The 15,861-nt window shown below is 44.6% G+C and overlaps 2 protein-coding genes and 1 long non-coding RNA gene across 11 annotated transcripts in view; 2 read left to right on the top strand and 1 right to left on the bottom strand.

Moving 5' to 3' along the window:
• The window catches only part of LOC123968058 (NACHT, LRR and PYD domains-containing protein 12-like), a gene marked incomplete at its 3' end in the record, with an annotated part of 261,415 nt that overhangs the window by 63,573 nt on the left and 181,981 nt on the right, over positions 1 to 15,861 (top strand). The window lies entirely within an intron of this gene.
• Positions 1 to 15,861, bottom strand: part of LOC123968672 — a 95,197-nt gene that overhangs the window by 23,095 nt on the left and 56,241 nt on the right. The gene's annotated exons all lie outside the window — the stretch shown is intronic.
• The window catches only part of sugct (succinyl-CoA:glutarate-CoA transferase), an 84,003-nt gene that overhangs the window by 15,703 nt on the left and 52,439 nt on the right, over positions 1 to 15,861 (top strand). For 8 of the 9 annotated variants that reach the window (XR_006824423.1, XR_006824422.1, XM_046044855.1 and 5 more), the window contains exons 7-9: positions 5,581 to 5,672; positions 5,953 to 6,096; positions 9,116 to 9,211. Coding sequence is in view for 7 of the 9 variants with exons in the window: in XM_046044855.1 (XP_045900811.1) it covers positions 5,581 to 5,672; positions 5,953 to 6,096; positions 9,116 to 9,211 (332 nt within the window). In the remaining 2 variants the exon portion in view is untranslated. The remainder of the gene's footprint in view (positions 1 to 5,580; positions 5,673 to 5,952; positions 6,097 to 9,115; positions 9,212 to 15,861) is intronic. The other variant, XM_046044904.1, reaches the window with a different exon arrangement.

Below are 15,861 nucleotides of genomic sequence, written 5' to 3' on the forward strand. Positions count from 1 at the left end.
TCACTGAATCGTGCTTTCAGTTGCGTCGGAGGCTCGTTTAAAGGCCCATTACAGTTAACAGGCGGTGTGGCGCTCTCCTCAGCAGGAAGTGGCTCTGCTGGCAAAACTGTTGTGGTGTCTGGATAATCTGTAACGGCTGCAGAGTCACACAGGAACAGGGAAACGGGGGTTTACTGGGAAAGAGTTGCTATGCTGGTTGACCAAGCTGGCAGACGTTGCTGTATGAGTGGACTGGAAACATCTGAGAGAAAGGCAGGAACAGAGTCAGGATGTCCCTTTTACATTTACTCATTTGGCATGCTTTTATCCAAAGCGACTTACATTTGAGGAACAACATCCAATCATCAACAATGTAAGAGATCTACAAGTAACAATAGATACTAGTAAGAGCTGTTGCATATGGTATCAATGGGATAAATACTCAGGGAAAGGGTTAACAAATACTGCAATCAATACAAGACTGATTTTTGAGTGGTCTTTTATTGTGGCCAGCCTAAGGCCTCTTGTTGTGGCCAGCCTACGGCCTCTTATTGTGGCCAGCCTACGGCCTCTTATTGTGGCCAGCCTACGGCCTCTTATTGTGGCCAGCCTACGGCCTTTTATTGTGGCCAGCCTAAGGCCTCTTATTGTGGCCAGCCTAAGGCCTCTTATTGTGGCCAGCCTACGACCTTTTATCATGGCCAGCCTACGGCCTTTTATTGTGGCCAGCCTAAGGCACTCCTGTGCAATCCCCATACTGTCTGATCAGCATCTTGATCTGCCACATCTGTGAGGTGGATGGATTATCTCGGCAAAGGAGAAGTGCTCACTAACAGATTTTGACAGATTTGTGAACAATATTTGAGAGAAATAGGCCTTTTGTGTACAGAGTGAAAGTCTTAGAGCTTTGAGTTCAGCTCATGATGAATGGGGGCAAAAACAAAAGTGTTGCCTTTATCATTTTGTTCAGTGTAATTGTAAGGGGATAGAAGAAGAAGAAGAAGAAGAAGAGCACAGGAAGTGCTTGTTGGAGGTTAGAGGTCTGCTCTGATGTGGTAGCTCGTTTCTCCATCGTGGTGTCACAGATAAGAACCAGGACTGGGATTTCCCTCATACTGATCAAACTATGTCGACAGTCCGCTGTTAACGACGGTTTGAGACGTCCGGTTTGACTGTGGAAATAAAGTCAGTGGATCGATACATATTCAGATCAGGTCGCATGTTAACACCCGGTGGAACTGATGGATTTTCTCTCTCATCAGGTTTTAAGTCTCTGGAAGATGATTTTCATGGCAAAGAACTGAAAGTAATGTCTGAAATGAAGGATCTCAAAGCTGATGGATGATTTGGTGAATGATCAGCAGAATCTGTGGAGAGTGCTCTAACTGTTACTGTTGGTGTGGTTCTTACAGAACCTGTGATTTAGTAAAATGTGGCGACATTAATAGTTTTCAGATTGAAGCTGCTGCCAGTTAAACTTCACAAGGAGACTTAAATAATAATTCTGATTAGTTGTTTTCCAAGATCCTTCAGCACCTGTTTCACCACCAGCCACAATTTATGCCTTTCTTTTTCCAGCTGTTAGTAGCTCCTCAGTCTCGCTCGTGCATTGCATTATGGGAGAATAGTCTGCACTGTCAGCAAACTCAAAACTTGTCTATAGTTAGTTTTCTGCCTGCTTTCAGTGAAATCTGTTTTCGTCTTTTAGGAAACAGCGTTTGTCATAGAGGTGTAACAGGTTAGCCTACTTCTTTGTCCTCTAGATCATGCAAATGGTCCAATTTACCCAAATTATGTCAAAATATTTAATTTGATTCTTTAAATCTGCAGAAATATAAAGCTCTTGCTTTCTTCCTCATTTCTGAATGAAGCTTGTTTTCCGGCAGACACTTTTAGTGTGTAAGTTTATTAATGTTTCCGTCCTTTCAGTCCAGTCCTAATTGATTGGGAGTCGTGAGAGGACGGGTAGACCGGCCTCTCTCCCTCCTTCAGCCCTGCAGTTCTCAGACTGAGCCGCTAGGTGGGGCTGGACTCCACAGTGAAGACTTCAGAGAGCAGCTTTCTGCCGGCTCTGTTTCCTCTCTGCAGGCTGTGAAGTGAAGCCAGCGGCGACACGCACACATTATACCACTTATTTAGCTTCACACTGTTTCATGTTGGATTTACTGAGGCTTCGACGGCGGGGGCTGCTGCCCAGAAACACACACATACCAGCTTTTTACTGCGAGGCCTCTGTGATCTGTAGCGCGGCGTGTTTTCATGGGGTCTGTAGTTTGTAGCTCGTGTTTCCTGCAGAATCCTTCACTTCATGAGCTGCTTTCTTTCTCTTATGTCTTATTATCAGTTCTGCCCGCTTGCTTTATTGGTGTGAATAATAATAAATCAACTTCAAACGAGAGTCAGCGAGCATGTCTGAAGGTGCTGGACCAGTACAGGTTCACATCCTGAAGTCCTGTTAGGCCCCCGTGAAACGTAAAGCTTGTCCTGAGGGCGGCGCTAGAGGAAAGATCCTGCTGTTGCCTGAATCTAAAAGGTTATGGCTTTGTACAGTGGCCTGGAAGGCTCAGCTCTACATTGTCAGACGTTCGTCAGTCTCACTCTGCACTGATCCAGTACGCCGTATTACCGTAGGACGTTCAGTGACTGGTGTCATGTTGCCGTCGGGGTGCAGGAGTTGCAAAAGATCAGCGAATGATGGGAATATTCGACGATAATGTGAGCGGCCGCCTTGTGTTGCAGGCTCACTGGATGATGCTCAGCTCCCGTCTCAGCATCTCGGCTCTGCTTCATAGCGTCAGCTGTTTTGCACGTTACCATTCTAACATTAGCATCTTGTTAACAAGCCCATGTTTAGCTTATTAACATAACAGCTTTTAATTAAGTTTGCTTTAATAGCATCAACGGTCTCTAAACGAGGTCTCGCAGATTTATCTTTTCACGTTTTCTGTATTCCACATTCTTCCTCCTTGCCTAAGTCTGACTCCTACATTACCCACAATGCTACAGGAGATCGGGGTGCGTTGTGCTGGTGTTGAAACACTATGGAAACAAAGCATCTTTAGTTTGCACAAGTTGACCACGACGTGCATGTTGGCGTAGGCAGTTCCAGTCTTCGCTCCTTCGCTGGTTTACACAGTTCACAACATTTCGTACTTCTTATTTAAAAGTCATTTTTATGACCGTGAATAAAAGCTAAATCTGTGTTTTGTTATTAGTGACTAACATTAAAGTGACGGCAGCTTAAAACTAAATCTTAAAATGCTAAAAAATTTATTTATTAATTTTATTTAAGTATTATGTTTAATATTTAGATTAAATGAAGCTTAATAGTACCGTGAAATCCACTGAGAACCTCCTACTAAAATCTGTTTCTCACTTTTAATCCTCATTACTTCCAATCTCTTCCTTTTCTCTGTGTACTTTTCTTCCCGTCTCTTTTCTTTCTCCCCTTTATTTAACTTCCTTTAAGTCTTTCCCCACTTTTCTCTCTCCATTCCAGCTTTATCACTCCCACATTTTTTGTTTTCCCTTCCCTCCTCCTCATCCTCCTGTCCTTTAGGAAAAAAACTACATTACCCAGGAGGCCTCATTAAGCTGCAGCAGCTGGATGCAGTGGGCAGATTTACAGCCTGGTTTCATCCTGAGCTGTCTGAAACGGAGCGGGATGCTTCGTGGATTGATGTCCTGATCCCCAAAAACTGTAATTCCGTCTGTAACAAAAGGAGGAAAAACGGCCAGATCTCCAGCAGGAAGTGTTTTAGTGGAGCCGAAAGTAGATTTCATGATGTTCCAGTCACAGCAGGTTGTTCAGGTGCTGACGGACCTTCTTCGACGTGTCGGTGCCAGTTGGAACTTTTTAATGACGGGTTCTAGAAACGTCTCATTCCCCCTGATCGTTTTACAAATCGTCCTTTGGTTCTTAAATCGATGTCCTTCCTTTCAGGCAGCCAGCCTGCAGAGAGCGGATCCGTCAGTCCATATTTACAGTCGTTGATGTCAAAATGATTCAACCCCCACTGCAAATCAGGGTTAGTGTCAAAATGTACAGATTTTCTGCTGTTTGCAATGAACACACCCAACAAAAGCAATTAAAATAGCTCAACAAGGAATTCTTTAAGTGCTTTCCTCAAATTCAGCCTGACACCGGCTTCCGGCAGCGTTCCTGAAGAAGCCCATTCCTCGTGAGCAACGGCCGCCAGTCCAGTAATGTTCCTGAGTTTTCCTTCTTCAAATCCCACCGGGGATTTTCTGTTGGGGCTCCACTCAGGTGACGTGTGATCCCAGCACTTCTCCTGCGGCCCAGCCTGGGTGGAATTTGAGGGACAAGCTTCAGCTTCCTCACAGACAGCGTGACGTTTCCTCCTAGAATGTCCTCGTACTTCGGTGAATCCTTCTTCTTAGCATCACAGAGTACGTTCTAGACCTGCTCTTTTATGAAAAGCGCTGTGAGATAACTGTTGATGTGATTTGGCGCTGATTTGGCTTTTCCTGTGCTTTGGGGTCAGTACAGGTGTACGTGTTGGAGTCCTGTCTGTGTTCAGTACGCGCCTGACTGTGGTCACTGAGACAAAAGTCTTGCTGCAGGTCTTTTGCAATCACTCGAGGGTTTTGCACAAACTGCCTTCTCTGAAATCTGGTTGCAGCCGTTGGTAGTTTCCCTTTTCTGCCCCCTCCAGGAAGTGTAACCACTGTTCCTCTGAACTGCGCCTCCAACGGTGTCTCTAGGAACCTTCAGTGGCTTCACTGTGAAGGGCGGTGATCCCTTCTCTTTACGATTTGAACATGTGACACTCCACAAACCCCTGGACAGTTCAGGTATTTCATGTGTCCCAGCTCAAGCACACCTGGTGCAACTAATAAAGCCCTTCATCAGCTGCGTCAGGTGCGCTTGGGCTGAATAATTTACCTGAGAAGTGATTATAAGATGCATTTTCAGTTGCTTTTGTTGGATTTGTTCATTGCAAACAGCTGATCCAGGCATGTTTTAAGGGATCGGTATCAGATAAAGGAGATCAGAATCTGATCGTGCTGCTTTCTACCAACTAAACCTTCATTTCTAACCAAAGACACGTTTTGTATGTTGCAGTCTTTGTGTTAAAGAGCTTGTTTGTAGTTCTTAATGTTTTGTTGAACAGTGTAGCTGAATAATCTCCTTATCAAGGCCTGTTCTGGTGTTTTGGAATCGCATCGATAACAAAACGCCTTGTTGGACAGCTGCCGTGATAACAACTCACAATGTTTCCTGACTCTAGGCTGCCACGCTCGTAACGAACTTGCTGCATGCGCTGCTCGCGCTCACTCTGGAGTTTATATCTCAACATGTGACGCAGTAAAAGTGTCTTCAGGGTTCAGATCTGTGAATCCAGTCAGTGGGCCGGTTATCACTTTAAAAGCATTCATGGAAATGTTTTTTGTTGACGTGAAGCGAACAGAGTCTGGACTCTTTAGGAGATCAATCTGGCTGTTTAGTCAGAGCGGCAGACTCAACACACAGCTGGAATGTGGTTTTCCGACCGTTTGATTCCCCGCTGTGTTTCCCCTCAGGCCAGACAGAAACCGGCCCGCTGGCACAGAGGCAATAATCTGTGTCTGTGTGTTCAGGTTACGGGCAGACCGGTCCTCAGTCTCAGAGTCCAGGCTACGACTCCATCGCCTCGGCCGTGTCGGGGATGATGCACATCACCGGGCCAGAGGTCAGACTCTCTCTCTTCCCTTCTCTCGTCCAGTAACAGCCTGTCAGATCATCATAAACTGTCCTGACCTCGTTCCTGCATCTAGACCAGTTAAAGCACAGCACAGGCCTGCAGCCGCCTTCGGTTTAAGATTACAACATGGAAACCTCCTGTTCACTACACACTGTTCTGGATCCACTGTGTTGTCTGAGTGCCCTCAGTGAGTCCAGGCGTGGACTCTGCTTCCTGCTAACTATCCCAGAATGCAAGTCTAATGCTGCTATTATTCCTCTGCTGGCAGGACGGCGAGCCGGTGCGTCCCGGCGTCGCCATGACAGACCTGGCGACGGGGCTGTACGCGCACGGAGCCGTCATGGCCGCCCTGCTGCAGCGCCACAAGTCGGGGAGGGGAGTTCACATCGACTGCAACCTGCTGTCTTCACAGGTAACGGCTGAGTGATCACCTCGCCGACCAAATCAAGTCAACTGAGAACAGCTGTGACATCTAATGAAAAGTTTAAGCAGCTCTTTGTAACTTTGTACCCAAAATATCACCTAAATAGGAGATGCTGCTTTACAGCGTTGTGTTCAGGGTCTGCTGGTAAATCACACTGCTGACGCTGCCTGTCTGATTCAGTCCTTATCAATGGGGTGTTTCTGATGGGAGAGATAAGCAGAGGTGTCACTGCGGCTTTTTGTGTGTGTGGGAACTAATAACGGATCCTTTAAACAAGCCATTGATTTATCCTGAACGGCCCGGACAGTTTAAACACGGTAATCAATGTTGCTCCGAATGTTTTCGCCGTTTAAACAAATCAGACGTTACATAATCTTAAAACCGTCGGGGGGGCTCTGAGACGGATGGGATGACACGTCGTCCTGGACTCCGAAGCATTCGAGACTCCCAGGGTGCGTTTGATTTGTCGTGTCAGGACATGCTGCCTGTGTGACAGTGTTGCTTTTAAAGGCATGTTTTATGTATCTCATTTTTCACCTCTTTCAGTGGGAAAGACGCTGCGACACAAACCAGTTCAGCTCATTTGGTCCTCCAGAGAGAAATTCACTTTGGAATAGAAACACAGAAAAGTCTGTTTCCTGTTAGTCGAAAGATAAACAAACCTTACTGGCGTTCCTGAAGTTAGTATTTGAAAATTGTGATAAAGAACATTTTAGAATTGAAAGTAAATCTTTGACTATTCGTAGAACACTGACTCTGTTTCTAAACATATCTTTACATTTCTGTGCTACTTTCATTTATCAGCCGACCTCAGCATGTTACCGTGTGTCTGAGAAATTTAAAATTTAATTCAAAGTTTGTGTAGAATTTAAAAGGAAGAAATGGATGGATAGACAATAGAGACATTGATAGATGATAGAAAGATACTGAATAGAGGGATGGATAAATTATAGATGGATAATGGAGGGATGACAGATGGATAAAGATGGATGGATGGCTGGATATGTATGATAGCAGGCTGTAATTGTTTTACGTGGCTGCGAGGTCTCAATCTCTGCAGGCGACTTCCAGGGCTGCTACACATAAAATACCCACAATCCACTTCCCCCCCCCCATATCCCATGCTGCGTTCCTGTACGAAGTGCTGCGACCACAGGCGCGCCGACCAGAGATGAACAATGAGAGCACAAAGCCTCACAGGATCTGGATCCATGTGGACGGGTTTAAGCCCAGTTTGGTTTGGTTGTCAGGGGAAATTTAATCATTACAAACCAATCGGGGTTCACAGTTGTATCTGCGTGAGCTGCCTGCAGGTCCCGGAACAGCTGGAAACATCGGGGGGGGAGAAGTCTGAAGTTCAGCTTGAAACGGCTTTAAATTGTTGTGGTTGTTGGAGGAAGTGGCTCAGCCGTGCAGAGAAACACCAAATATCTGAGGATGAGAAACAATTTCAGGCTGTTGCTGCGGGGGAAGTTGAGACCACGGAGATGATGGTCCTCATCCTTTTATCTGGTGATAGTACATTGAAGCAGAATGTAAATGCCACCTTTCTGTCCGAGGGTGTTTCCACGTGCAGCCGACTCTTCCTCCTGTCGATCCGTCACTCTGTCCTGTCAGATTACATTTCTCAGACTCAGTGACTCCCTTTTTACACTGGGCTTCTTGTATTTACAGTCTTTACCGGATGATTAATGAGCCGCCAGGTGACCTACCAGCAAGGCGCGTGAGGTCAAAACTACTACATCTTCATTGTGAGTGCGACGTGTTCAGGCTTCATCAGAGTCGTGGGAATGAAACGTTAAGCGGTCTTTCTGCAGTGTGGACCAGCCTTCATGTAAAAGTCTGCCTTCACCACTTCACTGAGGGTTTTTAGCTGCTGTTTGCTTCCTCTCACCGCCGCTCAGTTTGCGGATGTTTCTTCTCACCACATGAATCAGCCTGAACAGATTCACCCTCTGATTCTCTTGTAATTCATCTTTTTTAGCCTCGTGCAGGATTGAACGTGAAATTGAGTGATTTAAAGCTGCCGTCTGCTGCTGCTGACAGACTTTAATACGACTGCAGCTCCTTTGTGACGCTGATTCAAAGGCCGGGTTCTCTCACATGTGGTGTCACAGTCCTCAGCAGTAGCTGGATATATCCCGTTCAGCCTGTAGTTAGAGCGAGAGACGAGGCTCTGCTGTGGGTTTGAGAGTTTAAACAGAGAATAATATCAGTTTCTAAACAGAGCAGTGATTGACAGCACCACCCATCTGAGTGTCAGTCTGCCTCTGCTCCGTCACGTCAACATCAGATCTGCCGCTCCTCTTCTCCCTTCTAATCATGCACTTCCCTACTTCGCTTTCCTCCGCTTTCTTTTTTAACAGAGGCTCAGAGAGCGTTAAGAAACGAGCACGAATATGACGTCAACATCTCGGCAGCTGCTGGATGGGTTGTGATGTGATGTGTGATTATTATTATAATAATAACAAAGTAAGTAAAGAAACGTTTGAACCTTTGGTGGTGTGTTGGTGCTGCAGCATGGATGACTTTTGTCCTCATTTTCAACCAGCAGCAGCACTTTAGAAACACCTGAGAAGTGCTGGTCTTAACTCAAAGTGGCTCTATACTTCAAGGTTTCACAGAGCGCAACACTGAGGGTGAAGAACAGCACGTGTGGATGGATGTTGGGAGCAGGTCGAGTGTTTTTAATGAGGTGTTTCTGACGGCTGGTGCGGCGACGAAAACAACAAAGGGACGGGGATTTGTTTGGAGCAAGACTCGAGGCCGATCCGTTCGCCAGGAGCCGTGGAAATTGATTCTCAGGTTTTCAGCTGCTTCTAAAATCAGCCGCCGGTTCGCTTTCCAGCGGTTATGTGGCGGCGGCGTCGGGAGGAAAGACAGCAGAGCTGTGGTTTTTGTTCTTTTCGCGACTAGTGAGCGCCGACTTCCACCAGCGAGAGGAACGAGACTGACGACAGCTCAGATTTAACACCACTCTACCTCGCTCTGTCTCTCTCTCGCTCAGGTTTCCTGTCTCAGCCATATTGCTGCTAACTATCTGAACGCAGGGAAGGAGGCGAGGCGCTGGGGGACGGCCCACGAGAGCATCGTACCTTATCAGGTAACGCTGGTGAAGCTGCCTGTTTCTGCTTGTGTGCCTGCCAGCAGATAAAGTCATTTCTTTCCTCCATGAGTACAAACAACATATTCTGCATGTCTTAACCTGTAAAATCCACGTGACACGTATAGCAGATAGTCATAGATCATCAGACTGGGCCTAGTTTCTGTACTCTCTGCTGCCTCCCCTAGTGACCTACTGACCGCCCATTCTGTGTTCCCTTCATTCAATAATCTGGGTAAACAACTGCTCATGCAGCTCTTCACTGACCATCCTGAATGAACTGTTGCATCCAAACATTTAAAGAAAACAATCTGTATGTTCTGCAAGTCTGGCTTTAACCACACGTCCCGTGCCCATGTGGACACTAAAGTTCCCTTCTTAAGTTGTTTTTAATGTTCGTGCTGAGCGACAAACTTCACAGGCCTCATTCTGGGGGGAAAAGGAAACGTTCCAAAGTTCAGCCAAAGCTGAGTTCAGGTGGGTATCTTCCAAAGTTAGGAGGTGGAGGTGGGGGATTTTAGCAGTTCGGTCGTCCAGGGTTTACAGTGCTTACATGAGCCGCCAGTTTGAATCCGGCTGGAGACCACAGTTCACGCCATTCCCCGTCTGTCTCCCCTCATTTCCTGTCCGCTCTCTGATGATGACAATGAAATATTCACAGTACAAAAGCATCAAAACATACTTAAAGTAGCAAAATTGAAAGTACATTAAGCCACATAATTTATATTATTGAATTATAATTATTGATGTGTTCATCGCTTTAATGTTCAGCTGATAAATAACCACGGAAAGGGAACTTGTGGACTGGAGGAGTGAAAACAGTGACCAGTAACTCTTCCAGTGTACACAACTAGGATTGTTTTAAGAAAAAAATAACAACTTGGCCTTTAAGTCCTGCAACAAACAGTAACCATAAATGACAGAAAAATGTTAATATTTCTAATATAATCATAATGTCCTATGATGAAACAGGTTAAAAATGTTGGTCTCCTGATTAAAAAACTGGGAAACTATGAGAACAAACTGTGAACATTTTGGGAAAAGTCCTGAGAGTTGACGTCAGTGTTCGGGGGAATAAGAGAATAGGAGGCGCTGGGAGTCACAGTCAGACAGACAATTATCAAGCCGTTACAGACGATTAGTGTCAATTTGGATGTTTTAATGTTGGTGTGTCACACTGAAGCAATGTTCTCCCTCATTATGTCCTGGTTATCTCCTTCATCCATCACTCTCTCGCTGGTTTTAATTTAACTCCTCCAGAAGTGAAAACAGCCTTTTTCTGTGGTAGAAGAAAAAGAGCTGCCTCAGGTAAAGGGGTCTGTTTTTCCACAGTGTTTCACGTTTTGCCTCGAATAAACCGTCCACTTTAGAAAATAAAATATAAATAATATAGCGACCAGATTCTCCTCTTGCGTCCGCGCTCATTTCTCTTTTCCTGATCACATTTTTAAGTTTATTAAAAACACAGCAGACTCAAATAAAACACATTCCTCTTCTCCCTCGGCTTCTCTGTGGTGTTGTTAAAACGTGAACTATCTACTTTCTGCACGGCACAAAAACCTCAAAGCACACAGGGGCGTCGGCTGGATGTTTCACAATAAGAGCATGAAACCACGCAGGAAACATCAAAAATAAAATATATATATCACTAAAGCAGATTGCAAAATGAATATTCTGTTCACCACATCGTCGTTGGCCAACAGATTACAGGTGTGTAGTGGAGCTGAACGATTTAGGAAAATAATCTAACTGTGATTTTCTGTTTGTTTTATTTTACACAAATTGTGATTTAATATGCAATTTAATTTTTAAGCTCTTTACCTTCTGTATTATTCAAAACAGACAAGCGGTATAAATCAGTGTATAGTCTGACCAACACAATATTAGATAAACACACACTGTTCTTTCTTGTGAGTCGGGCCTGCGTTTGATGAAATTAGGTGATGCATGAATTATTATTATTATTATTATTATTATTATGAGCAATGGTGGAGAAGAAATATCAAATGTTAATAATATAAGAAAGATAACTTGAAAGTCAAGTCATGGCATTAAATTTCTAATATAATCAGGTCGGCCGACCTACAGACCACAAGAACAACTAACTCACCTCAGTGTGTTATACAGTAAGCGCTCAGTACAAAAGCCACAGCAGGAATCTGTAGATCGGTGGTTGTTGGTAAATACTGACAGTAGGCTGTACCCGAGTCCAAGGGGTCACTTTGTGTTGGAAAGGGGACAACAGAAGGGCTCAGATTAGGAAATGCTGAAATATATGGTCTGGGCGTCCTTTGGAGCATTAAACTCGTAATTTCCTGCCTTCTGGAGACACATACTGCTCCAATTTACAGTGGAAATGTTTTTATTTATATAAAGAGAAACACAACAAACAATCAGCTGGCAGGCGAATATTCATAAATATAAAAATATAACATGTTACTTTTTTGGATAATGCATATTTGTTTCTTTTATATTTAAATTGCATTACATGTTTATTATTGTTCAAATAAACCTTTCTCATAGCATTTTCATTTTTAACAACGCCCGTAGTTCTTCCTTCCTTTCCTAACACGTTCCTTCCATATCTATAACTTATCAAAGTCAGCAGTCACTCATTAAAATGAACTCTGTAATGATTAATAAACAGAATCAAACGAGAGCTTCTGAACATTCAGGCCTTGTTTTGTATCAGACCTGCGTCAGTCTGCTTCACATTACTGAGCCCGGGGGAGCTGAGATGTTACTGTGTCTTTATGGAGGTTCATAACTCACATGTGAGCATTAAACCATCACACACTCAGATTTAGATGTTTCCTTCCATCTGCTCGGCGTGAACGCGGCGGCGACTCGATTCTTGTGGTTGTCGCCTCTCCCCAGCCAGAGCGTTATTGTCCGACGCTCGGATTTAATCCTCGTGTGAACCGCCTTACCCACAATGCCACGCTCCCTCCCAAGCCCCCCCCCCCCCCCCCCCCCCCCCTCCCCCCCTCCCCCCCAGGCGCCGGAGATGAAAGCGGAGCAGACGGTTTCTTTGGAGATCATGACAGTCGGAACAACAGAATTATTGGTGTTTTGCGGTCGCGGCTTTGCGAGGAAGATATTGGAGCTGAAGAAGTCATCCATCTCCGCCGACGCTTTTCAAGTTCACATCTGATTTGTGAGACGGGTCAATTCAAATCTCCCAAAGCTGTGACATCCACCGTGTCAAAGAGGAGACACATGAGAGGACGCTGCAGTCAGGAAGGAGAAGTTTAACTGGGATACACATTTTAATATTTCATACCTTTTTAATCAGAAACAAAAGAGAAGGCTTCGCACTGCACACTTCAGATGTCTAAATACACTGAACAAAATGATAAAGGCAGCACTTTTGTTTTTGCCCCCATTCATCATGAGCTGAACTCAAAGATCTAAGACTTTCTCTATGTACACAAAAGGTTTCTCTCAAATATTGTACACAAATCTGTCCAAATCTGTGTTAGTGAGCACTTCTCCATTGCTGAGATAATCCATCCACCTCACAGGTGTGGCATATCAAGAGGTGTGCCTTAGGCTGGCCACAATAAAAGGCCTTTTCATTGCCTCACACAGTGCAACAAATCTCCTTCACATATAGTTGATCAGGTTGTTGATTGTGGCCTGTGGAACGTCGGTCCACTCCTCTTCAATGGCTGTGCGAAGTTGCAGTCAGGTCGAGACCCCGATGAGGACGACGAGCATGCAGATGAGCTTCCCTGAGACGGTTCCTGACAGTTTGTGCAGAAATTCTTTGGTTATGCAGACCGACTGTTGCAGCAGCTGTCCTGGTGGCTGGTCTCAGACCATCTTGGAGGTGAAGATGCTGGATGTGGAGGACCTGAGCTGGTGTGGTTACACATGGTCTGTGGTTGTGAGGCTGGTTGGATGTACTGCCAAATTCTTTTTGAGTGGCCTTTTATTGTGGCCAGCCTGTGGCCTTTTATCGTGGCCAGCCTAAGGCCTTTTATTGTGGCCAGCCTAAGGCACACCTGTGCAATACTCATGCTGTCTGATCAGCATCTTGATATGCCACACCTGTGAGGTGGATGGATTATCTTGGTAAAGGAGAGGAGAGGCCTTTTAAGGAGGAGAAATGGGCCTTTTGTGTACTTTTGTGAAAGTCTTAGATCTTTGAGTTCAGCTCATGATGAATGGGGGCAAAAACAAAAGTGTTGCCTTTTTAATTTTGTTCAGTGTCAAAAATAAACTGATATTTAATAGAAGCAAAGATAATGTCATAAAGAAAACTGACTGAGATTTACAGACTACAGGTTGATTCATGGCCTCACCACAAAAAGAGAAAGACATCAGAGCATCAAAGAATTTAATTATTTGTGGACCTTTTTTTTATATTAAACAAAACAAATTGCTGGTTTAAAATTAGATGTCATGTATCCTATATTTGAAAATGCCAAAGCTGTGGTGGCAGTTGAGTGTATGAAATGAAACTGACTTGTGAACAGTTAATCTCCAACACAACAGCTTGTCAACGCTGGCTGCTAGTTGTAACTAATTAGTCACTGAACTCCTCTCTTTGATCACTTTGATCGTCTCAGCTTGAACCACAACTGAACTAAGTCGACCATAATCTACACACAGTGTGTGCTGCATTCATTTCATATGGGACGGAAAGACACAGCTGACTAGTGATCACATGAAGACTACTAACTAATTAACACAAAAGTAATAACTTAATAATTTCAAGACATTTTGACTTACTTGCTTTGGCTGAACTAATTCTCTCGTCAGCTTCAGCTCACAGTTTGATTTGTCTTGATGTATTGAAGGTGTTTGGCCTCTCTTGTTTAGCTGCATCTTGTCCCATTCGTTTGTCCTGGTGTCTCTGAACAGGAAGGATTTTAGAAATCTGGAGGAAAGTTCAGCCACGGTAACACAGAACAGATTATAGGAGTGTTTGTTTGAATTTAGGTATTAAGTACTCTGCGCAGCCAGGGGGAGCCCTGTGTTGTTAATTAAACTCCTCTTTTTACTTGGTTATGCTGATTTTCACCAATGGACAAGAACACAAACCCTGTACTTCAGTAAAAGTACAGATACCCTTTGCTAAATGTTACTCCATTTAAAGTAAAAGTCTATTTGAGGTCAAACTACAAAAGTACCTGCTTTTAAAAATGCTTGAGTATCAAAAGTAAAAACTACTCTGTCACTGGACGCTGACATGACAAACGGACTATAAAAACATCAAAGTAGCTGCCATTCAAGTAAGCGTTTCAGCTGTACTTGTACAAACTGTTGGGTAGTTTAAATCATAATAAAACATCATATTTAAAATACACTCTTACTTTGTAACGTAACTGAACTAAAGTTGTCGGATAGTAAAGTACAAAAAGTAGTCTTTCTCTCTGAGATGTGGTGAAGCAGAAAGTGGCACGAAAAGAAAATACTTATCTGTATTTAAGTACAGTACTTGAGTAAATGTGACTGTGCACCACTGCTGATCACTCTTCTGATTAGCTTTGAGTTAAATGAATCTACCTCAGTATCAAATACTGGAATATGCATAACTGAAGAAGGTTGTAAACAAATATACAAACACTTAACAAGACAAGTTTATCCACTTTAATTCAGATATTTAAGAATATTAAAGATTGATGAACCTGGTAAAACTTCCTGTGTGAACAGAGCACGCTCTCACACCACACGCCTGCATCCTGTTTATCACGTGACGGGTCAGTGAGGCTCGTGCTTCGTACAGGATTAACAGGGAGCCGACTTTGTTTGGTTGAAGGAAGGAATGAACTTTGTGGAACAGTGTCACTGATTGGTGGTTTGGATTGGACCTGCAGCCAGCAGGGGGCAGAAGTCGCCCCGCTGCGACCCGGCCACATGGCCGACCCTCTCTGGGGACTGTTTGGGGTTTAGTGGGTGAACGTCCCGTCGTAGTCCCCGTGTGGACTGCGTTACCCGCAACTCCCCGAGGCGGCGGATGAAAGCGAGGCGGCGGTGAGAGACTAAAGGGTTAGCGGTCTGAAGGCACAGCAGAGGGATGCGGTCGCTGGTGTGTGATGTGAGACAGCAGCTCTTGTCCTCCTTTCATGTGGCCACGAGTTTTTATTACAAGCAATCGTGAGTCAGGAAGAGGAGAAAGTACAGAAAGAGGAAGAAGAAAATTAGGGAGGAAGAAAAGAAAGATGGCTGGGGGGGTGAAGAAAGACGAGGAGGAAGGAGAAGCTGCTCTCCACCAGCTGACCTTGTCCTCAGGCGGCCTGCAGCTTATTAAACTTATTTTAAAACTCATCTGGGAGTCGGATGAAGCTCCAGCCAACACTCAGATCCTCCCGTTTGATTAGAGCCAGTTTCATATCTACCTGCTGGGAAGAGTCGACTTAATAAAAATGCTAATAATCCCCAAAGTTAACAGCGTAAAGTCAGCGTCTCTGCTGCCTCTTCACTCCCCGCTGCTGCTTGGTGAAGCTCAGCGGGACATGAAGGTGGAATTACTGGGGGCGGCTGATACCACCAGGACCAGGACCAGATACACAGAGGGATGCTTTTTATTATAAAACGCCTATGGCAGCGCTAGGCAAACAGTGTCGTGCACCACCCACAGCACCTGCCGTCGTGTTTAGTAGTCAGGATGAATACTCGAAACAAAGGTTGTGACCGTGTTG

The sequence above is a fragment of the Micropterus dolomieu genome, linkage group LG01 (assembly GCF_021292245.1).
Source record: "Micropterus dolomieu isolate WLL.071019.BEF.003 ecotype Adirondacks linkage group LG01, ASM2129224v1, whole genome shotgun sequence".
Taxonomy (NCBI): domain Eukaryota; kingdom Metazoa; phylum Chordata; class Actinopteri; order Centrarchiformes; family Centrarchidae; genus Micropterus; species Micropterus dolomieu.